The sequence below is a fragment of the Brachyhypopomus gauderio genome, chromosome 3 (assembly GCF_052324685.1).
Source record: "Brachyhypopomus gauderio isolate BG-103 chromosome 3, BGAUD_0.2, whole genome shotgun sequence".
Lineage (NCBI taxonomy): Eukaryota > Metazoa > Chordata > Actinopteri > Gymnotiformes > Hypopomidae > Brachyhypopomus > Brachyhypopomus gauderio.
The window spans coordinates 40,856,716-40,884,151 of record NC_135213.1 but is presented as its reverse complement, the minus strand read 5'-3'; the positions used below and the strand labels follow the sequence as shown (position 1 = coordinate 40,884,151).

At 46.4% G+C, this 27,436-nt stretch overlaps 1 protein-coding gene across 2 annotated transcripts in view; it reads right to left on the bottom strand.

Annotated features, from left to right (window-relative positions):
* Positions 1–27,436, bottom strand: part of tmeff2a (transmembrane protein with EGF-like and two follistatin-like domains 2a) — a 93,270-nt gene that overhangs the window by 42,603 nt on the left and 23,231 nt on the right. For both annotated transcript variants that reach the window (XM_076998371.1, XM_076998370.1), the window contains exons 2-3: positions 26,383–26,492; positions 13,477–13,606 (exon numbers count right to left, since the gene is read on the bottom strand). In XM_076998371.1, the coding sequence (XP_076854486.1) occupies positions 13,477–13,606; positions 26,383–26,492 (240 nt within the window). The remainder of the gene's footprint in view (positions 1–13,476; positions 13,607–26,382; positions 26,493–27,436) is intronic.

Sequence of the window (27,436 nt, the reverse complement as noted above, 5' to 3'; positions counted from 1 at the left end):
CACCTGGGGAAGCTGTTGTTGTGACTGGAGAATAAATACATAAAGCTAAAAATAAAACATACACAAGGACATCAATATGTGCTCAGTAACAACATACCTACAAGTCCCTGAACCAGACGGTAGTGCTACACTTCTTCACCGTGTTGTGACAGGGTTCACGTGGTTCAGTCAGAGCAAGGGTTCACGTGTTTCTGTCAGAGCTCACGTGACAGGGTTCACGTGGTATTTACATGGTTTGTTACAGAATTTCATTCAGTCATTGCAAATAAATGACTATCAAAATATGGCAAATTCAAGAATCTGTCAGAATTTGGAGCAAACTGATCGACTTAAAGGTAGATAATACGGTGTTTAAACTGCTCTACTTAAACATAGATTAAAGTTGTTAAAGTCTTTGTTAAATATAGATTAAAGGATTCTAAAGTGACATTTGGGTCTGAAAAGTTCTCTATAGAATCACAGACCTCTCAGTCAAGATTAACAAAAAAGCCACAAAGAGAACGCCATCATGACCTTACTTTGAAAATATTAACCTTACAATGAGAAAATTTAATAAAAAATATTCTCAAAAAAGAGAAGTGTTGGCACACCTGCATTTAGCACTTTGAAGCTCCTCTCTCGTCTAGAACATACTACTGTTCCTCATCTCTGATGTTGCTATCGCTTGGGATTGCTACATCTATCTATCTATGTACAATACTGGATTAACAGAGAAGACATAATTCCTCCATGCAACACTTTCCCACACCCATCAGAATCCTCGTCCCTTGCTGATGGGTTCTCCTCATTAGCCCAGCTCCTGGACATCAGAAGATCTGAAGAAGATAAGATCATCATCACCATCATCTGCTCGATTCAGCAGGTTTGGGTGCTAGAGGATCGTCTGCAGTATCTTGGCTGTTCCCAGGACTGCACTGTTCCTGAGGAACATCTCTGAGGCTATTCTTGGGATCTGATGGAGCCACATTCTCCTAGTTTGGGGGTCAGAGCTCTGATTCCTTCACCCCCAACATGTTTCTAGCTGTTCTCTCAGCCCTTGATACTTGAGCTTTTGTGTTCCTTGTTTCTGATGTTGCCATCACTTGGGATTGCTACATCTATCTACCTGTATGACAGAAAATACTAATACATTGAACTGGGGGAACATTACAGCTAAAGAACCAAACCATAGAGAGCAAGATCAACAAGTACGTACAAACACAAAAACAAAGGACTTAAACACACAGACTAAATCAAGAACCAAACAGGACACAGCTGATGAGGGGGCGGAGTTACAAGGTTGGGGCATGAAGTCACACACAACAAGGAAATTCCTAAATAAAAGCACACCAAGAGGAAACCAGGAAATAAAGTCAAAACAAGAGACATTGCCGGGGGGACTGCAGTGATGCGGAGGGGGTGATCGACACAGCTCCATGCTGCAACATACATTATCACTTTATAACACACAAACATTTTATTAACTTGTAATACTCACTCTCAAAATCTGTGAGGAAGAGAACGTGTCACACACTGCATCACTAATTATAATTCATCGAATTAAAAATATTCCTCGGGGGATAACCCAAGTCATTTTCTCACATGAGCTAGGTAACGAGGTGGTGGTCATGGCTCTATAAAATATTGTGCATGCAACAAGACTCCATTTTCTCTTTTTGTTGAAACTGTGAGTGCATGGTGTCATGGGCAACAGGTCCTTGGCCTGCTGACCTCAGAGGGCATACAGGAAGAACAAGATCGAAATAGAAGAATGTAAGATGTCAGAAGAAGAAGATAATGAGGAATACAGCCCTGATCATAATGAGTGAGCTTCAGGTGAAGAGTCCACTGACTTATATAGGTCATCTACTCCAGGGTGGTGTTCCCAGATCCAGAAGCCGTGTTCCTTCTTTGGGCTGCTGCGAGTGAGGGACTGTTTTCATGTCACAATGCTTGTGAAGGCATTTTAATGACATGACTATTTATAGCTTAAACATAAGTCTATAGATTAAACTACACTTTATGCTTATAGCTGATTCTGATTCAATAAATTTCATTGGAGTAAAAAAAAAACATTATAATTTAGTTATAACAATACTTTGAATACTTTGAGGCATACGGTTATGTAAAATTGTCACGGTACGGCGGCCCCCTACTGGTCGCCCCCGTCTACAGCAGCAGCTTGTCCTGTGGGTGTGGTGTTGTGTTCGTCCCTCAGGTGGGCGGAGCCCGCGATCCGTCTCACCTGAGGGTCGTTTGTTCGTCTATATATGTCTTGTCTTTGTACCAGTTGACCGCTGGTTATTATATACTTCATTCGGATCAGTTCACGGGTTTTGGTTTGCGCACTTTACATATTAAACCATCCTATTTCCCTGAGACTTGGCGTGATCGCTTCCATTTATTTTCGCTCACCCTACCCGTCACAAAAATTGAGTAAAGAATTAAGTAAAATGTACTGAAAACTAAGTAAAATGCAATGAATATAATCCATTTGGGGCTCAGTGAAGGTGGGTCATTTTTGACCTTGAGTTCAAGAAGGCCACCTTGAAAATGAAGAGGTTGAAGAAGAAGGCTCAGTGATGCAGGGCTGAAGCAAACGTAACTGCTACGGTGTCCATCTCAGCTTTCTCTCAGTAGAACAGACAGTTTACCAGTCACAGGCAAACCTGAACACGGATCTCTGATCTTCTCTTAGCTAAAGAATGCATCTATTTTTATTAATGCATCAATTTTGTGTATAGAATCATATATTAAATATTGAATTAATATTTATGGTAATAGATGTAAAAAATATATTTTATGTTTTCTCAGTATTTTCCTCTTTCCACTTCCATGTTGTGGTCTCTCTCTCTCTCTCTCTCTCTCTGGCACACATTCTGTGCTCTCTCTCTCTCTCTTGCACACTTTCTTTCTCTTCCTGATTTGGTCTTCTCTCTCTTGTTCTCATTTTTTCTCTCTGTTTCTCTCTCTCTCTCCCTCCCTCTGTGTCTTTGGGATTGATTTGTGTGAACATGTAGGTGATAGGAGTGCTGTAAACCCAAGTGAACCAAACAAACCTTCTGCCGTATTTGGGCCGGGATCAAAAGTGTCATATTTCAGCGTACTGCATGACAGCTAAAACCGCAGTTTTGAAATGTATTCTTGTCATAAAGGATGAAAAAATGAAATAAATAATTTTGAAATATGATAGAGGAAATCAATCCAAATTTTAAATGAAAAAATTGACTCTGAACATGGAACACAAAAACGGATTATTATTATGGATTTGTTTTCAAACTGAGAGGGCGTTATAATATCATCCTTCCTCCTCCATCCTCCATAAAACAATCACCAGATCAATCATGTGCAAGCGATTAATGTAAATGCATTATTAATCTCACACTAATTTGATCTGATATCATGAAAGCGAAAAATGAATGAGTTAAAGATACAATAAATGACAGGCCAACAAAAGTAGAAAGATGAAGGAAAGGAAAGAAGAAAGTAAAGAGGAGATGAAGGAACAGGAAAAGAGGAGAGAGGAGAGGAGCGGGAGACGGAGTGGTGAAGAGGAGGAGGAGAGAGGAGAGGAGTGGGAGACGGGGAGTGGTGAAGAGGAGGAGGAGAGGAGAGTTAAAGGAGTAGAGAGGGAGGAAGGAAGAGGAGATGAGAAGTGATGAGGGTAGAGGAAAGAGAGGGAGAGAAGAAAAGGAGGAGAGAGACGAGAAAGCTACAGCCATTCTACCCCAATAGAGACAAAGACAAACCCCTCTCCAATTCTGACGCTTGTATCACTAAATTACTTTTCACCCCTGGAACATATAAAGGAGACAAGAACATGTTCACTCACTGATGTGAAACAACACCCAGCTGGTACTGAATTATGACCCTCACCTGCCTCACACAACACAGACACGTGAACACAAACACACAATAAATTATAATCTAACATATTGAAATCTCTCTCTTTCGTTTGTGCAGTCAAATGACCTACTACCATCCACATGCACGTATTCATCCATTTTGTAGCTATTATCTTTGAGATGTCATTTTCTTAACCCACTGGCTCCCTTCATGTGTTGTTCATTCACTAAATATCAAGAGACATTTGCACACCCATAAACATATAAACATATCTAAACATACTTAGAACTTTTTTCCAAGTATAATTTTATTCAAAAAAAATTTTCAACTAATTTTCCTGACTTAATTCACTCTTTCTCGCCCTATCTTTCTCTTTCTCTCTCTATCTTTCTTTCTCTTTATATATATATATATATATATATATATATATATATATCAACACTCCCTGAGTATGCCTGGAGAACTCTGGACCATTTCGGTGCTCTTTAATGGAGTCTGACTCAGCAGTAGTAGAAGTACAAAACATCTGTCTCTCTGTAACACACAAAACCGTTCCTCACTGCCCAAAACTGAGGTCAGAGTAATGTCCGTCAGCCCCAGAAGAACAGGCCATTTGTGTCCTGGTCATTCAGGGCAAGTTCATCTGGGGTTCAGCTGCAGTTTAAGAATAAACATTTCCTTTTCCAGGGAGAGTGAAATCGTTCAGCCTCATTTATAAAGCCAAGCTTCAAAACCATTTGAGCCTTCAGTTATTTACAGAACAGAAGAAAGGATCAGAAATCCATCTCAGATAGCCCCAGTGCCACAGTATCTGTACAACATTTCAGTGTTTGAATTCTGATCTTGGATCTGTCTTTGTGACCACCACTATAAATAGGCGAATCTGATGCGAGGTCATAAGTTCTATTCTTGGTAACCTCATGTCTTATTTCAGAAGAGATACAAGTTCCTGTCTCAGCCACCAAACCTGCTCACACATTCTATGCTGAAAGGAACAATGAATTCATAGTGCCACAGTTGCTTAATGGACCAGATCACTTCACAGGTGGCCTGAGTGTGTTTAATCTGCACACAGAGCAGTCGACCTAAATGTTTTCAAAGTAATGGCAGAATCTGCAGTCACATGCTTCAGATGGGGATCAAATAGGCTGCAGGTCAAATATCTTGTAAATCCATCCATTGTATTAATTTCCCCATTTTGTATATGCTCAAAACAGCGAAGGGAAGGGTGCATGTCAGGGCTGGCTCGGATGCCGTGCCATCTACGTCCGCTAGGGGCACCCGAGCCAGTCCTAGACTCCAGCAGCGCAATCAGCAATGATCTGTCTCACCTGTTGCCATGGCTTCATAAGGAAGCGTTTGGAGACAGATCATTGCTGATTCGTTTTGGTTATGCCGTTACGCTCTCAGCCTCTCTCTTTCTCTGTTACAGCGTGTGCCTCTTTAGGTATCTCGTCATCTCTCTCTCGTATCTATATTCTCTGTCTTTTTCGAGTTCTCTCCTGCGTCGCTACTGACCTCCCTCAAGTTTTCCTCAACCTGTTACATTCCTATCCCATTGCCGTTTGTTTGGGAAGGGTTTTTTGTTTATATAGCCTTTTTGCTATTAGTCAGCTACTTCCCCTGACGTCCTTGTTTTCGCTTTGTTTCTTTTACGCGTTGAGTAGTCCGCGGTTATTCAGGCACTCCTTTTAGTTCTGTTTTGTTTTTGTGGCACTTGGTTCCACCTCTCCCTCGCTCTCTCTAACGCGGTGTGTGTGCGTCCCTACCACCGTCGTTACAGAACGAATCAGCCTTTAACATGGAACCAGCCGCTCCTAACGAAGCAGCAGAACTAAGGGCAGCCCTCTCCCAGCAGGGTCAGTTGTTAGGCAGCCATGACCAGGTCCTCCGCCAGATCATGGATCAGCTCAACAACGTGACCACTGCCCTACGGGCTTTAAGTAACCCGTCTCCCGCTCATCGGGATCCGCCTCCCGCAAGCCCAGCCGAACCCGCAGCAGCTCCGCGGCACCTCGAGCCTGCTCTCCCCGCCCCGGCTCGCTATTCAGGAGATCCCGAAGGGTGTAGGGGTTTTTTACTACAGTGTTCGCTTGTGTTCGAACAACAACCACTACGCTTCCCTACCGAGCGCGCGAAGATAGCATACGTAATAGCCCTACTCACTGATAAAGCCCTGGCTTGGGCAACCCCCGTATGGGAAAAACAGAGCGAAGTATGTGCTACTTACGATAGCTTCTCCCGTGCCATGAAAGGAGCCTTCTACCATCCCTCGTCGGGCGGGGTTGTCGGTCAGCGGCTTCTGCGTCTCAAGCAGGGAAAGCGGTCCGTAGCAGAGTACTCCATAGAGTTTCGCACGTTGGCGGCTGAAAGCGGTTGGGGTTCGGGCTCCCTCATGTCCGTGTTTCAGGAAGGGCTAACGGAGGAGTTGAAGGACGAACTAGCTCTCCGTGACCCTCCGTCTGATCTAGAAACACTGATCAGCCTGACGGTACGGCTCGATAACCGCCAACGCGAGCGCAAAAACACCAAGAAGCATTACCATCGCGAGACACCCCGTATGCCTGACGTCGTGCAGCCCGATGAAACCTTTAATCCCAGTAGTGAGCCGCAACCCATGCAGCTCGGTCATACACGCCTGTCACGGCAGGAAAGACAGGCGCGTTTACAGGAGGGGCGGTGTCTGTACTGCGGGGGCGGGGGACACCAACGTACTAAATGCCCCGAGCTGCAGGGAAAAGACACGACCCACCAGTAGACGGGAAGGCTCTGGCGGGTCGTAATACAAGTCCTCCCACTACCGGTCTGTCCATCCACGTTTCGTTATCGTGGCATAAATCACAGGAAAAGCGCCTTATGGCTTTTGTTGATTCTGGTGCCGCGGCTAGTTTTATCGACAGCTCTTTAGCTCAGGAACTACAAATCCCTCTGGTTCGCCTTGACAAACCCCTCGCTGTCGCCGCGGTGGACGGCCGCGCCCTCACCTCCGGCGGTATCGACCACCAAACTATACCGCTGGAGATGCACGTCGGGGAGCACTTTGAGTTAATCACCCTATACGTCATCAGCGCCCCACACATGCCGCTCATACTAGGGTTTCCATGGCTCCAACGACACAACCCTGACATAGACTGGCTCTCGCGCAGTATCGGGTCTTGGGGTGCTATGTGCAAACACACATGTCGTAAGAGCCTCCGTGCTTCGTCTGCTGAAAAGTCGGCCGAGACCGTTGACCTGTCCTCCGTACCTGCTGATTACCACGACCTCCAGGCGGTGTTCAGCAAAAAGAAGGCCAGTTTTCTTCCGCCTCACAGGTCTTACGACATCGCCATTGACCTACTTCCCGGGTCTAGTCCTCCTAGGGGTCGTCTCTTCTCTTTGGCCGCCCCCGAGCGAAGAGCCATGGAGACGTACATCCAGGAGGCGTTGGCCGCCGGGTTCATACGGCCCTCCACGTCTCCAGCCGGTGCTGGTTTTTTCTTTGTCGGCAAGAAAGATGGTGGGTTGAGGCCGTGCATTGATTACAGGGGTCTCAATAAGATCACAGTCAAAGACCGTCACCCCCTGCCGCTTATGTCAACGGCCTTTGAGGCACTCCAACAAGCCACCATCTTCTCTAAACTAGACCTTCGGAGTGCCTACAATCTTGTGAGGGTCAGAGAGGGGGATGAGTGGAAGACGGCCTTCATCACACCATCGGGTCACTACGAGTACCTTGTGATGCCGTTTGGTCTGATGAACGCTCCGGCTGTCTTCCAGAGACTTATCAATGAGGTTTTGCGTGAGGCTCTCGACCGGTACGCCTTCGTGTACCTTGACGACATCCTCATTTATAGCCGTTCACGGTCGGAGCACGTCAAACACGTCAGGAGGGTTCTCCAACTTCTGTTGGAGAACCACCTGTTCGTTAAATTGGAAAAATCCCTTTTCCACGTCCAGGAAGTAGCCTTTCTGGGCTACAGAATAGCCCAAAACGCTCTTGCCATGGACCCTGCTAAAGTCCGAGCGGTCGCTGAATGGCCCACTCCCACGTCACTTCGTTTGGTCCAACGGTTCTTGGGGTTCGCTAATTTCTACCGTCGCTTTATAAAGAACTACAGCACTCTGGCTGGTCCCCTCATTGCGCTTACTAAAAAAACCCCAGGTCCCTTTGTCTGGTCTCCTGCGGCCCAGGAGGCTTTTGATAAACTCAAGGAGCGGTTTACCTCGGCACCTGTGCTGTGCATGCCTAACCCCGACCTACCGTTTGTGGTGGAAGTCGATGCGTCTGACTACGGGGTTGGGGCCGTCCTGTCCCAGAGGACAGGTACGCCGCTTAAGCTCCACCCTTGTGCTTATTACTCACATCGTATGTCTCCTGCCGAGCGTAACTACGATGTGGGTGATAAGGAACTCTTGGCCGTTAAGCTAGCCCTGGAAGAATGGCGGCATTGGCTGGAGGGGGCCAAACACCCGTTTCTTGTATGGACCGACCACAAGAACTTGGCCTACCTCCAGCAAGCCAAAAGGCTCAATCCCCGTCAGGCCAGGTGGTCACTTTTCTTTGGGCGCTTCGAGTTCACCCTCTCCTATCGCCCAGGGACTAAAAACGTTAAGCCCGATGCTCTCTCTCGTCAATGGGAGACACCCCCCGACTCCACCGAGCCCGGTACGGTCATTCCCATTTCCAAAATTGTTGCGCCCATTCAATGGGAGGTCGAGACCGCCGTTAAACGGGCGTTAGCGGCCGACCCTGGCCCAGGTGGTGAGCCATCGGGTCGTCTCTTTGTCCACCCTAACCTGCGAAAGAAGGTCATGGACTGGGGTCACAACTCGCCCTTTGCTGCGCACCCTGGGTCTCGTCGTACGGCGGAACTTATCCGTAGACGGTTTTGGTGGCCGGGGATCGATAAGGACGTTAGCGACTTCGTGTCGACCTGTGTCACGTGCGTTCAGAATAAAACGACCCACTCCAAGCCCTCGGGTCTTCTTCGCCCCCTGCCTATTCCATCCAGGCCCTGGACTCACGCCTCTTTGGACTTCGTTACGGGGTTGCCACCCTCACGTGGCAATACTACCATATTAGTCATCGTGGACAGGTTCTCCAAGGTGGCTAGGTTCGTAGCCCTACCCAAGCTCCCGTCTGCCAAAGAGACCGCATCGCTCTTCCTGCATCACATTGTCAGGCATTTTGGGTTCCCCGTCGACGTGGTTTCCGATCGTGGGCCGCAGTTCACCAGCCGGTTTTGGGGGGCTTTTCTGGGTCTGCTTAACGCCAAGGCCAGTCTGTCCTCGGGTTTCCATCCTCAGACCAACGGTCAGACCGAGAGGACCAATCAGGACCTGGAGCAGACTCTCAGGTGCCTGGCGTCCTCCAACCCCTCCTCCTGGTCTGACCAGCTCCTATGGGCCGAATACGCCCACAACACCCTATGGCACTCCGCCCTCGGGATGTCACCTTTTGAGTGTCTTTATGGCTACGCCCCTCCTATGTTTGCTGACCAGGAGGACGAGGTGGCGGTTCCGGGTGCTCGTGCCTTGGTGCGGCGGTGCCGGTTGGCGTGGAGTAAGGCCCGTAGGGCCCTTCTGTCGGCCTCGGCCGGTTACCGTCGCAATGCTGACAAGCACCGTCTTCCGGCTTTGTCTTTCCGCCCCGGGCAGCGGGTCTGGCTTTCCGCCAAGGACCTGCCGGTCCGTGGCGGAACCAAGAAGCTGGCCCCTCGGTTCTTGGGTCCGTTCAAGGTGGACAGGCGGATCAATCCCGTCTCTTACCGGCTGCTGCTCCCTCCTTCCATGAGAGTTCATCCGGTGTTCCACGTCTCGCGTCTCCGCCCAGTGTTGTGTCATATGCCCCGTGCTCCGGCCCCGCCGCCTCCCCGCATGGTTGACGGCGGTCCGGTGTACACCGTTTCTCGGTTGTTGGATCACCGTCGTGTCCGTGGTCGGGACCAGTACCTAGTTGACTGGGCGGGTTACGGGCCCGAGGAACGGTCCTGGGTCCCCGCCTCTCGGGTTGTCGACCGCTCTCTCATTCGTGACTTCCGTCGTGACAGGGCTGTCGCTCTGGGCCCGCGGGGTCTCGGGCCTAGAGGGGGGGGCTCTGTCAGGGCTGGCTCGGATGCCGTGCCATCTACGTCCGCTAGGGGCACCCGAGCCAGTCCTAGACTCCAGCAGCGCAATCAGCAATGATCTGTCTCACCTGTTGCCATGGCTTCATAAGGAAGCGTTTGGAGACAGATCATTGCTGATTCGTTTTGGTTATGCCGTTACGCTCTCAGCCTCTCTCTTTCTCTGTTACAGCGTGTGCCTCTTTAGGTATCTCGTCATCTCTCTCTCGTATCTATATTCTCTGTCTTTTTCGAGTTCTCTCCTGCGTCGCTACTGACCTCCCTCAAGTTTTCCTCAACCTGTTACATTCCTATCCCATTGCCGTTTGTTTGGGAAGGGTTTTTTGTTTATATAGCCTTTTTGCTATTAGTCAGCTACTTCCCCTGACGTCCTTGTTTTCGCTTTGTTTCTTTTACGCGTTGAGTAGTCCGCGGTTATTCAGGCACTCCTTTTAGTTCTGTTTTGTTTTTGTGGCACTTGGTTCCACCTCTCCCTCGCTCTCTCTAACGCGGTGTGTGTGCGTCCCTACCACCGTCGTTACAGTGCATACAGCTAGTTGTCACTTAGCAACGCGTCAGCAATGTGATACAGTTTTGGTGTGAAAAACTCGTGCTGATATTCATGATAACAGCATGAAATTTTCACACCCAAACTGTATCACTCTGCCGATAGAACTTCTCAACCAATGAGATTGTGAGGATGGAACTGTTGTATAAGCACGTCTTTAACACACACACACACACACACACACACACACACACACACACACACACACACAAAATCCAATTAGTCACTAGCATTCCAAAGAAAAAGAAACAATCAAAATGGAAGACATGACGTGCTCACTGTTGCTATTGATTTCACTTTTCCTCTTATCTGTACGTGACATGAAGTGAAGGGTGAATTATACAGTAGTCTGGCAGCTTCAAAATGGCACTTCTGACAGGAAGAGATTCTCAACCCTCTCAGGTGCACAGCTACGCGGGGGCCTTATCGGCCCCCACAGGGACGTCAGGGTGGTGGGTTCAAACTCGCCCAACATCAAGAATTCATTACAATGAAGATGAAACAAAAACACAGGCAGTTCAGAATATGCAAATAGTGCAAACTTACACTTAAGTGAACTGTACTTCAAATAGCAAGAATGACCCAAGAAATTATTCTGTCACTTCAAAGTTCAGTTTGAAATGTTTAACTTAAAATCACAAACAACTTTGTACTGTATATTTGGTACCAGTTGGAAAATAAATAATAAAATACATAAAATAATAAGCAAAGCAAGGAAAGACTGGAGTTAAGATCATTAATTAGTCTCTTCACAATAATTGAAGAGTTAATGCACCTTTAGCTTTAAATTATACCAATCAATTACTATAAAAGCACAGCTGTTGAACAATGCAATTATACACTACATTTTCCACACTGAGATTGAGCCAAACCAGTAAGATGAGGCCAATTATGGAGCTTTTATCTGTACTGTGATAGGACTGCACACTTGGCCTGATACACATTTATTCTTTGCTTTTTGTAAAATGGTAGACTATATACAATTAATTTCCCAAGAAATAAAGTGACAGTAATCCTGATATAGAAGTTGTAAGAGGATGTGCACTACACCACAAAGGGACTCCTGTCTGCTATTAGAGACATCAATCCAGTCTACGTGCCTCACCCATATAGTGTGCCACTCTTACTTACAGTTTCATTTATACTGCTAAACGCCTCCCTTCATAATACGTTTGGCCTTTGATTCTCTGTAGGGAGATAATTAATCAAGATCTTAATAAATCATCTGATGCCCAGGGCCTCAGTTTCACTCAAATGCCCGTCAGTTGCTGTAAGATGCCTGTCAGGCCAATATGGTTATAGACCCAAAACTCATTCTGCACGCTGCTGTCCAATCACAGGTCAGTTAATTAAATCCACATTGACAAGGTAATGATTTTGACATGGTAGAGTAGTTTTCAATGCATGCTTTTTATGCAAAAGTGACAACAAAGGATTGTGCTAAAATACTGAACTTAATTAGTAGACATTCAGTAGTAAATGTTACTTTAACAACAGGCCAACCCACTTTGCTTGTTTGGACACCCTTACACACCCTCAAATACCTTTAGGCTACTTAGAGATCTGCACAGTCTGTGTCTGTAATTGTTCCTAATAGTTCACTGTTTGGTTCATGATTTGGTTCATGATTTGGTTCATGATTTGATTCATGATTTGGTTCATGATTTGATTCATGATTTGGTTCATGATTTGGTTCATGGTTCGGATCATGATTTGGTTCATGGTTTGGTTCATGATTTGGTTCATGAATTGATTCATGATTTGGTTCGTGATTTGATTCATGATTTGGTTCGTGATTTGATTCATGGTTTGGTTCATGGTTTGGTTCATGGTTTGGATCATGATTTGGTTCATGGTTTGGTTCATGATTTGATTCATGGTTTGATTCATGATTTGGTTCATGATTTGATTCATGATTTGGTTCATGATTTGATTCATGATTTGGTTCATGGTTTGGTTCATGGTTTGATTCATGATTTGGTTCATGGTTTGGTTCGTGATTTGGTTCGTGATTTGGTTAATGATTTGATTCATGATTTGGTTCATGCATCATTTATTTAGTTGGTGTTCAATTTTTTGTCAAAACTAAATCAATACCTGCCAACTCAGTAACTCTGAAAGAAAAAAAACCTCGCCTAAGAAATTTATTAGATCTGGAATTGTGCAGTGAGGGCAAATCATAAGATGAACCTTCTACCTTGATTCATGAAATTATCTACACTTTTAATTTCTTAATGTACTTCTCATTTTTAAAAACAATTATTTCAGCATGATTATAAGTCTTAGTTATGAAGCACAGATGTTTTACAGATCTCTGCCCACCATCTCTGCAGGTGGAGGTCGTCTACACTGCAGGACTCAAGATCTCCTGCATGACTCAAGATCTCCTGCAGGACTCAAGATCTCCTGCTCCACCTGCTTCAGCTCACTGAGGGCTCAGTAATTATCCTCCGATATGACTCATGAATTGAAGTGAGGGAATCGCACAGCAGAGTTATAGCAACACACACACACACACACGCACACACACACACACACACACACACACACACACACACACACACACACACACACACACACACATACACACACTCACACACACACCTACACACACACACACACACACACACACACACACACACACACACACACACACTCACACATACACACACACACACACACACACACACACACACCTACACCCACACACACACACACACATACCACACACACCACACACACACACACACACACACACACACACTCACACACACACACACACACACACACACACACACACACACCACACACACACACACACTCACACACACACACACACACACACACACACACACACACACACACACACACACACACACACACACACACACACATAAACAAAGCAGAGTAGCATGGGGGGCAGGCCAGACTGGAGTGTTACAGTGGTCACACACCCTCAGACGCACACACACTCACCCACATAAGGAGCAGACTTACCCAGAGGACACGCCCCCTCGGAGAACACCATGATCTCACTCTGCTGTTTACAAGCGTCCCTCCGCAGTAAACACTCATTTTCATAGTTCTCATTGTTGGAGCCACACACTGGGACGTAGTCATTGTTACACTGGTGGAGAGAGGAGAAGTGAGAAATTAGAGAGAGGAAGGGAGAAATAAAGAGAAAGGAGAAAGGAATGAGAAGAAATTAGAGAAGAGAAATAATGAGACTAGGAGAAATGAGAGGGAAATTTAGTCTTGAAATACTGTCAACATTTCAAACACACAGTATTCCAATTAATATGGACAAGAATGACATTTCAGGCCAGAATGAGTTAAGATCTTATGAAGAGTTCTGGGTTTGTTATATTTTATATGCTTCTCATGCTTGCAGGAGCTAAATATGCAGAGGAAGGCAGACACCATTCTTGATTTTGCATGTTTACAATCTAATTTCCAGTCAAGAAATGTAGGCTAATCACACAGCTTCGTGTTGTCCATACTCCTGATTCAATTAGCAAATGATCATCTATCAGCTATTACCTTTATAAGTGAAATTTAGACTGCAGTTAAATCAATAACTATAATGATTTCATTTTTGGAATAACTTCTTGCAGCATCCGCACATTCATTTAAGGCTTAATAAATGTGTAACGTAACAATAATTGTTAACTGTGGTATGGCATGACTACAATTTGAATCTCTTAATTAGGTATTACACATTAAAAATGTACAAAACAGGAAGCAGTCTGCAGAGTTGGTTCTCACGCACCGCACTGCGCAACACCCTGACGCACACGTAAGTAAGCGTGTTAAAAGGTCCACCACAGCGGAGAGTGTTCAGTAAAAGTATTTATCACGGTAGTGAGCCTTTAACAAAGTGCCACCATATGAAATTCCTTTTCTCAGTCAACTTTGTTTCTGTACATGTGGCTCAGGGTTGTTTCCACACACAAAAACGTCCTTGTTTCAATTTGATCAAATTTGCAATTGTACTTTACTGAAGTCTTTAAGTGTTACTTTTACATAACAAACACTTTTATATCATTTATAAAATCTTGGATGTCTAACATTTTTGTACAGTCCATCTCCTGCAACTATCCTTTTAGCTACTGGCAAACTGCCTCACGCACCTTATTTATAAACATTATAGGAAAATTATGGGACATGAATTCACTTTTTCGCAAAAAAAAAAAAAATCATTTCACTGACTATCAACATGTTGATCAACCTCCATGTCTTGTGACTCCTTAAGGACTCTCTAACGTCATTCAGCTCACATTACTTCCAACATGAAGATTGAAAAGATGAGAAGTCTAGGAACCACTGCTTTAAACCTTTATGCCTATGCTTATGTTTTTTCTTTTATTCTTTCTTTTATACAAGCAACCCTGATTTGTGCATAAACAAAGTCAACAAGAAAATGAAGAGTACTGGCCCTCACATGCCTAGTGATTCTCCAAACGGCATTTGGGTAAACAGCTAGCAGAGGAAAATATGGCGGTGTGTCTGTGTAGAATATAAATGAAGTCATGGGAAAGAAGGCAATAAGGCTACAAGGTTTCCTGGCAGTCTCTCCGCCCCCCAAGTTCTCAGGTGGTAGAAGATTGGCTATTACTGGGAGGGCGGGGCCTGATGCTTGTCGAATAAACAGGACGCAGCACTGGAGGGAAGGTGAAGTCGTAAGAAGGAGGCTGTATCATCTCGGTTGGGCTTATTAGCATTTATTCTGGGGATGAAAAGAGTTGGAGATGAAAGATGGGAGATTCGGTCCATGCGCTGTCATTGCACTTGAAGCCGTATAAAACGAAACCCACAATCAGATCCGATGTGCTAGTTGGATATCAGTGTCAGTGGCTGTAACTACAGCTGCAGCCTTTAATAGAATCCGTTTCACCTGAAAAGCCCAAAGCACCAAAAGATTATTCAGTCCCATCAGCAGCTAACAGGCCTCGTGTGTCTGAAGTGGGTGTGGCCTGGAGCACAGCCACGCCCCATGTGGCTATTCTGGGCGAATATGCAAATGCCACACACGCCTCCACCTGGCCGCGGCGTGGGAGAGGGAGCCTGTCTGTGCCCAGTGCCATATGCACAGTGGCTCTGGGAATCCAAGAGAGAGACGGGCGGGGAGCCGGTCTGTCTGTTCGCACGCCGCCCCAGACACAGCGTGGCCCGCCTGCCAGCGAGGGCTGGGAGACTGAAACCTGCCCGTGGATCAGGGAGGCCATTCTGTGCCCGCTGCTTTACACATGGAGAGGTGGTATAATGGTTGGCAGGACGAGCCAGCGAGGACTGGCAAAGCAGATCTGGTAGAAGAGAGATCAAGAGGAAGAGAGAGGAAACGATGAGAGAGGAATGATGAAAGAGAGGAACATGTCTGTGAGCGTGTCACTTTGGACAGAGCAATAGACCCAGGAAGAGGTTTATCACGCAAGACCTTAGAAAATTGCTGATCATGTTTCTAATAAGTGTATCAAGATTTTTCAAATGCATTTCAGCCTCCTCTTTAATGAGGAAGATTATGACAAACAAGAAACAAACATGATGAGAGGACAGTAGCTCACTCTCTTTATGTTCATGACAATTACGGGACAGCTCACTCTCTTTATGTTCATGACAATTACGGGACAGATCACTCTCTTTATGTTCATGACAATTACGGGACAACTCACTCTCTTTATGTTCATGACAATTACGGGACAGCTCACTCTCTTTATGTTCATGACAATTACGGGACAGCTCACTCTCTTTATGTTCATGACAATTACGGGACAACTCACTCTCTTTATGTTCATGACAATTACGGGACAACTCACTCTCTTTATGTTCAGGACAATTACGGGACAGCTCACTCTCTTTATGTTCATGACAATTACGGGACAGCTCACTCTCTTTATGTTCATGACAATTACGGGACAACTCACTCTCTATGTTCATGACAATTACGGGACAACTCACTCTCTTTATGTTCATGACAATTACGGGACAGCTCACTCTCTTTATGTTCATGACAATTACGGGACAACTCACTCTATGTTCATGACAATTACGGGACAGCGCACTCTCTTTATGTTCATGACAATTACGGGACAGCTCACTCTCTTTATGTTCATGACAATTACGGGACAACTCACTCTCTTTATGTTCATGACAATTACGGGACAGCTCACTCTCTTTATGTTCATGACAATTACGGGACAACTCACTCTCTTTATGTTCATGACAATTACGGGACAACTCACTCTCTTTATGTTCATGACAATTACGGGACAGCTCACTCTCTTTATGTTCATGACAATTACGGGACAGCTCACTCTCTTTATGTTCATGACAATTACGGGACAACTCACTCTCTTTATGTTCATGACAATTACGGGACAACTCACTCTCTTTATGTTCATGACAATTACGGGACAACTCACTCTCTATGTTCATGACAATTACGGGACAACTCACTCTCTTTATGTTCATGACAATTACGGGACAGCTCACTCTCTTTATGTTCATGACAATTACGGGACAACTCACTCTATGTTCATGACAATTACGGGACAGCGCACTCTCTTTATGTTCATGACAATTACGGGACAGCTCACTCTCTTTATGTTCATGACAATTACGGGACAACTCACTCTCTTTATGTTCATGACAATTACGGGACAGCTCACTCTCTTTATGTTCATGACAATTACGGGACAACTCACTCTCTTTATGTTCATGACAATTACGGGACAACTCACTCTCTTTATGTTCATGACAATTACGGGACAGCTCACTCTCTTTATGTTCATGACAATTACGGGACAGCTCACTCTCTTTATGTTCATGACAATTACGGGACAACTCACTCTCTTTATGTTCATGACAATTACGGGACAACTCACTCTCTTTATGTTCATGACAATTACGGGACAACTCACTCTCTTTATGTTCATGACAATTACGGGAGAGCTCACTCTCTTTATGTTCATGACAATTACGGGACAACTACTGGAATCTCAAAGCCCCTCTTCCTAGGGAGAAAGACACCAACACAGATTGATGAATAGACAGATAGAGTGGCAGATAAAGAGGTTCAGAGTGATGCATGCACAAAGATAGAGAAATAGAGAGAGAAAGAAGATAGAGTGGAATTAAATATGGGCAACCGTGCTCCAAGCCACTCAGTGAGAACAGAGGAGCAGCACAGAGATCGTAGGATATAAAGAGATAGAGAAATCTCATGAGAAAAGAACGAGAAGTTATGAAGGACTCAGTGGTCTCAAAATAGATGCAAGGAAAGCAGAAGGGGTGAAGAGAAGAGTAAAATATAGACAAGCAGAAAGAGAATCAGAGAAAGGGTAAGAGGGAGAAAAACAGAAAGAGGGAGAGAAACAAAGAGAAAAGGAGAGAAACAGGAAGAAAGGAAGAGTAGAGATTTGGGAACTGTCTTCTCACTGCTTTCAAAACCTCCGACTCTGTCTGTATCTCTACAGCTCAGAGTTTTCAATCAAGCTTAGCTTTTAGCTAGGCATGATGCAACAGCGTGAAAGATGCCCTGCAGGACCCCGGGGTGTCTTGAGAGGCGCCTGTTTTGCCGAACCCCTGCGATTCAGTCTTTTTATACTTGCCCCCCAGGGGAGGGAGGGTATTAGAACCTCCATCCTTTAGGAAATGTAGCTGTAGATGTGGGAAACGATAGGAACTGTTCTCTCCACTGCTACAGGAGCAAACGACTGACACGCGTTGATCTGATTTTGGTCACATGCATTAACAGCACATCACATGAAGCTGGACTCAGGGTGGTGTTGCTGTAAGAGACGTGAGTCAGGAGCACAACACAGTCTGTCCATATTCCAGCACTGTAGATAAAAAACCTGTTTGATTAGGTATAAAAAGGTCTGGACAGACATACCTGATAGGTAGATGGTATAAAGAGGTGGAGATAAAGGGACTTTAGAGTATGTGCTCTAAAATGAATCAATGTGCGCTTGATTAATAACAACATAATTCAGACAGAGAGGTGTCACTCACACACACACAGTGTACACATATTCCACCCAGCAAGCATTTGTACTCTGTAAGCCGCTGCAGATTTGCAGTCTTATATGCAACATGCAGTTTGAGTCAAGATATTACACAGCAATGGAAGTGTTTGCTCACAAAGGTGATTTGTTATGGATGGTAAACTGTGTCTTATATTCACTGTAAAGTGCCTATGTGTCATACCTTTTAAGTGATGTGCCTTTTTGTGTAATGCCAGTACCTTGTATAAGGCAGTACAACATATGACCTGCAGGGGGTGCTGTGACTCTTGCATGTAGAAGGGGACGTGTTCTTCTCTCCTGCCATGGTCCTGCCTACAGCTGTGCATTCCCCAGCACTGAGGCCAACTTTTAATACACATTATGGGACATGAATTCATTTTTCCTTGTACAAAAGAAAGAAAATCCCCTGGCTCGAAACATGCCAATCACTCAACTCCGGGTCACGTGACTCTATAGTAGTCTTTCTTACATTCTCTACAACAGGGAGACCAAAGGGATGAGAAGTCTATGAAGCCCTTTAGACCAAGAGACATTTGTAAAATCTTCCATAAACCGTGACTGTCTGCTACTGTAAAACTGATGCACGTTTATGAGGATCTACGATCGCTAAATGTGTCAGTTCATTTGTAATCTCGATGACAGGGAACAGGGGAAGACAGTGGATGGTCTGAGATGGTGTGTTTCAGTACCACATGTGACCACTCATCCCTGCCACCATTTTTTCAGTACATCCATCAATTAATCAAATCTCGCCTCCCACTTAAGCATTAATCAATCCCCCCATTAGTCCCCGCATTCATCCGTCTAGCACCACAACATAGTCCATTCATCCAGAGACGAGTCAATCCGTCCGTGCTAAACGCGGCGAGTCCGGACAAGTGTGCACAAAGAGGAGCAGACGGTACAGAGACGAGCGATTAGAGTCCCACCGCAGGAGGACAGTGTGGAGTAACTGGAGATCAGCGCCGTGATAAACCAGAACCAGCACCGTGTGAGACTGCGCAAGACCCTCGGAGACACTAGCGACCGCTATTGTGCACGCAGCGAACCAGGTGGAGTGAGAGACCCGGTGGGTGGAGCAAGAACCCAAAAGCCCAGCAGCTGCGCACGGAGGGCGTCAGGGGACAGGGGCGGACGGGAGCGCGTGTGCCGCTGAAACACGCGTGTTGAACGGGACAGCGTGTGCGTGTGGCCACCGTGCGTGGCTCACAAGATTTATTTCAGCACGTGTGTACTTTAGCGTGTGCATATTTGTGTACTGCACACAGGATCTGCGTGTGTATGAAACATAAGCGTGCGAGGGAGCGAGTGTGAAATCCAAGCATGTTATATTTAAAATGGCAAGATGTCTGAAGGGCTAATGCCAGAGTCCCATATGGGCTCTGAGTCTGGAGACGCTAATGGAGAAGCTCTGAATGAAACGGCAGCAACACAAGGATCCGTGCACACGTGACTCTTCCTCAGCATCTACACAGGCTTGATAAGAAATGGGGATATCGAGTTAATTATGCATCCCGCAACATGATCTGACGTTAGACGTTCTGTATTCCTTCTTTCACCCAAAACGCCTTTGTGAAAACCGACCTCTGGACGCATTAGGGCGGCCGAGGCAGCGCGAGCTGAGAAACATGAGATCTCGCAGTGATGTGGAGAGTGAGCGGTGAGTGAGAGGCCGTGATTGCAAACAGCCAGGGGAGAGACACGGAGCGTGGTTACCGACACACACTCTCTTTCTCCCTCGCTTCACTCTGATATGTGCAGAGACGCCGTCACAGGCCAACCATCCGCCACAACCCCCCACCACACCCCCTCCACCCGCGCTCCGCCCGCCACCCCCACCTTTCACGTACGTTTGCAGCTGCACTATCTGCCACATATCAGTTAACAGCATCTGATCCTTATCAGCAGAACAAATCTGTTAAAGAGGCCGAGGCCCGAGGAGCTGAAGTGCATGCTGGGACATGGGCCGCTTTGAATTGCAGAACTCTGACCCTGGCTGACTGTGGTGCTCCGCCTGTCCGTCCGCAATCCCTCTATCCCTCTATCCCTCCTCTTTTCTTTAGAGGAAACCCGAAGGTTGGCTCTGAACAGCTTTGTCTCGACCGCAGGAGCGTTCGGGTTTGGGCAGATACGTTTCCTGGCTGTTTGTCCACAAGCCCTGGGATCGTCTGGCTAGTGTAATCCAGGTTACACTCAGACAAACATCTTGCTTATGTGACATATGAATACTGATACTGAAGTAAAATGACTTCACAGTCTCAGCATTAGACATTAGTAGAATGGTCCTGACATGTTAACAGTCTCAGGACAACAGTACAACAGTACAACAGGACTAGGCACTCGGCACCATCATTAGTGGCAAGAGCACACCAGGACTGGACCCAAACTGGTACTGTTAGGATCTTCTACTATTTGTTCGTTGGGTTTTAGACTTTTTATTTTGTCATTTTGTAATTCATAGGGGAGGGTACATTTTCTGCATTTGTGCCTGGGTGTGTGGAAAGATCTGGCAGATAACTGTCACATAACATTTAAACTAGTTAGTGTGAAAGCATTTGAGTAAACTTGACAAAGGAAACATATTTATCCCCTAGATCGTTCATTTAGTTTTTTTTAATTGCAGTCATTTTCCGTTTAATAAAATAACTTTACTGTGTTAAATTCCTAAATTCTTAAATGAGATGTATCATCTCAGCACACAGAATGGAGAAACATCTGGCTGAGGTGTCCATCTCATCATCTCATGTTCAGTTCCCCTCCTAACACCCCCAAGCTCAGAATATTCACTGCCGATTAGTGCCAAAGCTCCAGAGTCCAAAAAATGGTATTGGGGAGGCCTAGAGCACAGATGCGAAAGCCTGTGCAAAAATGAGACTTACATACACAAAGGTCTTTTCATTCCAAAGTCGTCTGTCATCCCTAAGTATGGCAGCTCTGAAGGAGAAGAGGCTCCGCCCTTCTAGAGTGATAAACTCAACTTCAACCTTATCTGGTAGAGCAACAGGACAGTCCACCTTAGCACTGTTTAATTCAGGCTTAGCTTAGTCAAGAATGCACATTATCTGTGACAGCTGGGGAAGAGCAGGAGTGAAAGAGAAAACACACACACACACACACATATACACACACACACACGTACACACACGTACACACACACGTACACACACACGTACACACACACACACACGTACACATACGTACACACACACGTACACACACGCACACACACACGTACACACACGTACACACACGCACACACACACACATACACACACACATACGTACACACATATGCATGCGTGCACACACACGCGCACACACACGCGCGCACACACACATACATACACACACACACACACATGCACGGACCCACATGCACACGCACACACACACACGCATGTGCACATGCACACTTTCGTATACCTTCAGACATGCATGCACAAATACACACACATGCAAACACAAATATATATATTCACGTGTTCACATGCTCACATAAATGCATGTACTCACACAGATCCATGAACACACAGACAAGCACAAACATGCACAAACATGCACAAACATGCACTCAAAATCAGATGTGCACACACACACACACACACACATATGTATGCACACGGATACATACACACACATGTGCACACACAATCAGGCACGTTCATGTACAAAACATGCAGACACACACACACACACACACACACACACACACACACACCGACGTACACAGACATACACACGCTTGCACACATATGCACAAATCTGCTGCATGTCTCTGCAAATGATGTATTCTTTCCGCCCCTCTGACTGGGATGAGCCTGCCATTGTCTGACTGAGTGACATTGCCCATTCTCAGGACGCCCTCTCCAGAGTAGCATGTGAAGCCTGTCCTGTGACAGTGCTGGAGGGGGTGGAGGTGGGGGTGGGGGTGTATGTGTGAGCAGGGGGTTTGCTTCTGCCTCTGTCTTTAACCGCTTGGCAGTCTGCTCTTGATGAGAGCGAGCGTCTCCTCCTAGAGGTGCTCCAGGCCGTGTCAGGAGAGACGGATCTCGGTAATGGTGTCTGACAAGCCGGAGAGGAGCGCACGAGGGCTGACACGGACGCACCGCCGTCCAGGGGCTCTCGCTGGAGTTATCGCTTCAACGTCCCTCCTGTCTGCGTATTCCCTGCACCACGAGCCTCTGCAGAAAACCCGTTCGCCCTGCAGGTGCGGGCGCAGTCCGAGACGCGTTACCCGCGAGAGCTCCGTCGCTGCACGAAGGGATGAAGTCAACAGGTGGAGGTGCTACGCCTGGACTCTCATTCAAGTCACACCCAGACCTGCGCCAGGAAAATGGCCCACATTCCCCTCCGCAAGGACCGGCTCCCTGATTTTAATTGCTGCATTTGTAATGCATCGGTGGAAGTTAACCTTTGATGGAGTATGCAATGATATCCTGCAGGAGCCTGCTGAGAGACGGAGGTGAGCTATTAGCAGGGGTAGCAGAGAGAGAGAAGCACCCAGTGAGAGTCCCAGCAAAACGCCAAGATGCCAAGAACAAGCTGAGAAAGGAAACGTAACAGGAGGAGAAATTGACAGGAGACTGAGCCGAAAATGAGACGAGGAAGAAAACAGAAGGTGATGGAAGAATGTCTGTTTTTCACTGCATGTAAGACTGACGTAAGTGTGTATCACAGGTGGGAGACTCACATTAGTGCCTTTTTTGGGCTGTTCTCTTATTTTGTGGTTACTGTAATTTGTTGACTGAGGGGCTTGAGGATTGTTTAAGGTCCTTCACTGCTCCCTGATCTCTTCTCTCACAAAATGAAACGTATGTGAGGCGTCTGCACATGTCTGGACCAGCTGCACATCTCCAGGCCCTTTAACCTGGGCACCTGAACACAGCATCGAAACATGGTGTTCAGAGGGAGGCCATGCTGCAGTCAGATGAAGGGATCATAAATGCATGCAAATATATGCAACAATGGCTCCATCAGGATTCTGTGATGATTGGCCAGTGCAGGGCCAGGAGGTCCCGCCCCTCACATTCCTATGCACAAGGTGGAATTGGGTTAACTGCAGGATTTGAAACTAGGGATCCTGTACAAGCACAAGTACGCTGCTTCTGGGTAAGAACTCGGTCCCAACCGTTTTACGGTAGAGAAACCACAGTGATCAGAAATGGCAACACCAATGGTATTTCACCAGGCTGGGGTGGGCTGGGAAGGTAATGAATGCAAGACTAGCCACGCAAGGAAAGGAAGAAAGAGAGAGAGAGAGAGAGAGAGAGAGAGAGAGAGAGAGAGAGAGAGAGAGAGAGAGAGAGAGAGAGAGACAGAGAGAGACAGAGAGAAAGAGAGAGAGCGTTAAAGTGGATTAGGATGGATGAGTCAAGCTATACGAAGGGCCACGACCACACATCACAAGAGTGACCTGGCAGTCTTAGATCAAGGCATATAGAGGCATAACCGAAACCCACACAGTGCATTACAGACAGAGCAGCGTCCATATGATCCAGCCAATCAAGCGCCTAATGAAAGGGAGACGGACCAATCAGGGAGCACATCAAAGTCTGAGATGAGAGAGTCACAACTCAGTGACTCATAAACAACGGCGCGCCGATCCACCGGGTTGCCGGCGGTTACTAGTCACGCACGTACAGATGCTGCCTGTCAATATACATGCGGAATAACTACACTGTCACCTACTGACCTTTGACCTGCTCCATTACACAGCAACATGCTTGGAACATGGGGTGTGTACATACAAACACTAATGCATGTGTGTGTGTGTGTGTGTGTGTGTGTGTGTGTGTGTATGTTTATGTCTAATAACAATATTACAAGGCTCAGATTAAATATTGTGCTGCATGTTATAATACTAAAAATACAGCGTCTAACTTTGAAGGTGAAAGTGCAGCACTGTCTGATTATCAGTGATTAAAGCATGTTTAGCTTTAATCAGACATGCTTTAATCAGACATGCTTTAATCAGACATGCTTTTCTAGCCTCCAGGTTGCTAAGCTCACTTGATGCATGATGCCAATACCGGTTGATGAATTGAATCATAAGACCTAATAATACTACACAATTTTAATAGTCAAAGTAACATAAAATCATACAATATTAATTTTCTAGGTTAACCATCCATTTAATAATCAAATGTGTATAGCAGCTCTAATTCAAACCAGTTGCATTTGTTTTATTTGTACTGTACCTGCAGAAAACGTCAGCAAAATATGTAGTTAATATTTTAGAAAAGTAACTAGGAATAACACAACTAACCTGACATTTGCAGTATAAGTCAACATGTGTGTAGAGCCCATAACGCCTCTTTAGGAGATGCCCACCAGAGTGCTTCACACACAGCCCAAAAAGGCAGTCATTACAGGGTCACAAGGAGCTGTGAAGGATCCAATCCCGAGGGGGCGTGACACCTGAAAGGCCTGCTGTGAGGTGAATAAACACGCCGGCACACATCGGCGGCTGAATGACCTCTATTCATCTCCAGGGATCAAACCCACTTCCCCTCTCCTCTGCTCGCTGTAGCTCCCCCCCCCCCCCAGATCCGGCTCCACTATAACCCCTAAGAGGATCATTCTTTGATGAATTACTCCACTTAATGGAATAAAGACATGGGCCGTGATTAGGTTTAAGCCCTATGACGTCAGACACACGTGTGGCCTGCCTGGCCCAGGGGGGAGAGGAGGAGGCCATGTGAGGCTCTTGGCAGAGGTGACGGCCTCTGAAATGAAAGCACAGTGACCCCGTGTGCCTAGAAGCACGATGCCCTCGGTCCTGAAATGGCACCCTGGAGTCAAAAGATTTATTTTGTCTGGCTACAAAAAAAAAAAAAAAAAAAAAAAAAAACAAAGAAGAAGAAAGAACTGTGTTTGTAACATTATTTATGTCACCAAAGAGACTAATGGTGCAGTGTGAGCTGGGATATAAATAACCGACTCATTGAGTGTCTGTCTGCTCAGTGCTGTGGAGGCACAGTAATCCATTTTCATTTAGACTAAACTCAAATAGATTATTAAGGACGTCTCTCGCTCTCTCTCCTCTCTCCTCTCCTCTCCTCTCCTCTCCTCTCCTCTCTTCTTTCCTCTTCTCGTTTCCTCTCCTCTCCCCCTCTCTCGTCTCTTTGTCCCATCACATTCCCTCACATTCCACAGGTCACTACAAGTCAAGGCTGATCTGGACACTAATGGTCCCATGAGTAGACAACAACAGTCCAGTGATGTCAGTTCGGCGTAAAAACAGTGGCACGAGAATTTAATATATTACCACAGTGCAGTTACTATTATCAGGACAAGCAGTACACTTAATTCAGCTGTCTGGCATGATGGAAAATAAACATTCAAAGTAAGGGATTACACTTAATTTACATAGATAGACCAGCCAAAGGAGGAGAACCTTATCTGCAGAATCAGCCAGACACCAGCGTAGTATTGACTGGACAAAATTTAAAAATCCAAGCATGTATACACAGAACGAGGTTGAGCTGAGCATGGAAAACAGACAGTAAAAATAAATCTACTACACGTTCTGCAGACGCAGGAGGCGAAACACGAGGACTGTGTCTAAGAGTCCAGGGCATTTGAAGACATCATGTGATCTCTCAGATCTGCAGTGGCTACAAGAGGGAGTCGTTTTAGCTTCTCCTTCATTAAAAGGGGGATTCAGTCCTCTCGTTCATGCCAGGATAACAAAACCTTTCACACCCTTCCAGTGTGGTGCACGCTGGTGCAGGCTGGTGCACGCTGGTGCACGCTGGTGCAGGCTGGTGCACGCTGGTGCAGGCTGGTGCACGCTGGTGCACGCTGGTGCACGCTGCTTCCTTCCTTGCACACGTCGCCTGTTTCGTTCGGTCTGTGCCGAGTCAGAAATCTCGCTCACCTTGAAGTCGCAGATGCACGTTATAATGTCCCCGATTCTGAGACACTCGCCGTCAAACTTGCAAGTGTTGGTGTCACATAGGAAGAGATCTGTCTCTCGATCGTCATCACCTGCAGAAACCACACGCACGCACACACACACACACACACACACACACACACACACACACAGATATTTGCATATGACCACTTCAGTATCCAGCAATTATTGAGAATCATGAATTAGTAATGTTTATTTAAGTACTGTCTGTCCTTTTATATTAATCTCTAATAGAAATCACTGGAGGAATGACTCAGCTTAAGTGTCCTCTGGTTTTAACACAGTGTGGCCCCAGAACACAGTATGGTCACAGAACACAGCAAGTCCTTGGAAAATGGCGCAGGCCTGGGGGAGGGGGTGGGTGTGGGGTGTGTGTGTGTGTGTGTGTGTGTGTATGTGTGTGTGTGTGTGGGGGGGGGTGTTTGGGGGTTGTTTCAGCCCTACGAGCTCATCAACTTCTGTTTGCTTCCTCACATCACTTTCATCACTTTAATACAGAAATGTTCTTTCACAGAAGTAAAACAAACCACACACGTCCAGTCGGGGGGAGGGGGGGGGGGGGTCACACACACGTCCTGTCGGGGGGGGGCGAGGGCCACTGACGTGTTCCTGTCGGGGGGGCGACGGCCACACACGTGTCCTGTCGGGGGGGGGGGGGGGGGGGGGGGGGGGGGGGGGTGACGGCCACACACGTGCCATGTCTGGGGGGTGATGGCCACTGACGTGTTCCTGTCGGGGGGGGCGACGGCCACACACGTGTCCTGTCGGGGGGGGGGGGGGGGGGGGGGGGCGACGGCCACACACGTGTCATGTCTGGGGGGCGATGGCCACTGACGTGTTCCTGAAGCCCTGAGCGCTGCTTCAGCTCAATATGGATGCCGAGCGCGGCGTCTGCGTGAGATTCAGATTTTGCTGAGGTGTCTGACAGGATCATCAAACATGAGGCTGCGCAGACTTTAAACCCAGCGTGGACTCTGAAACAATGTTGATGAATCAGTTCTCGTTATCGGCCACC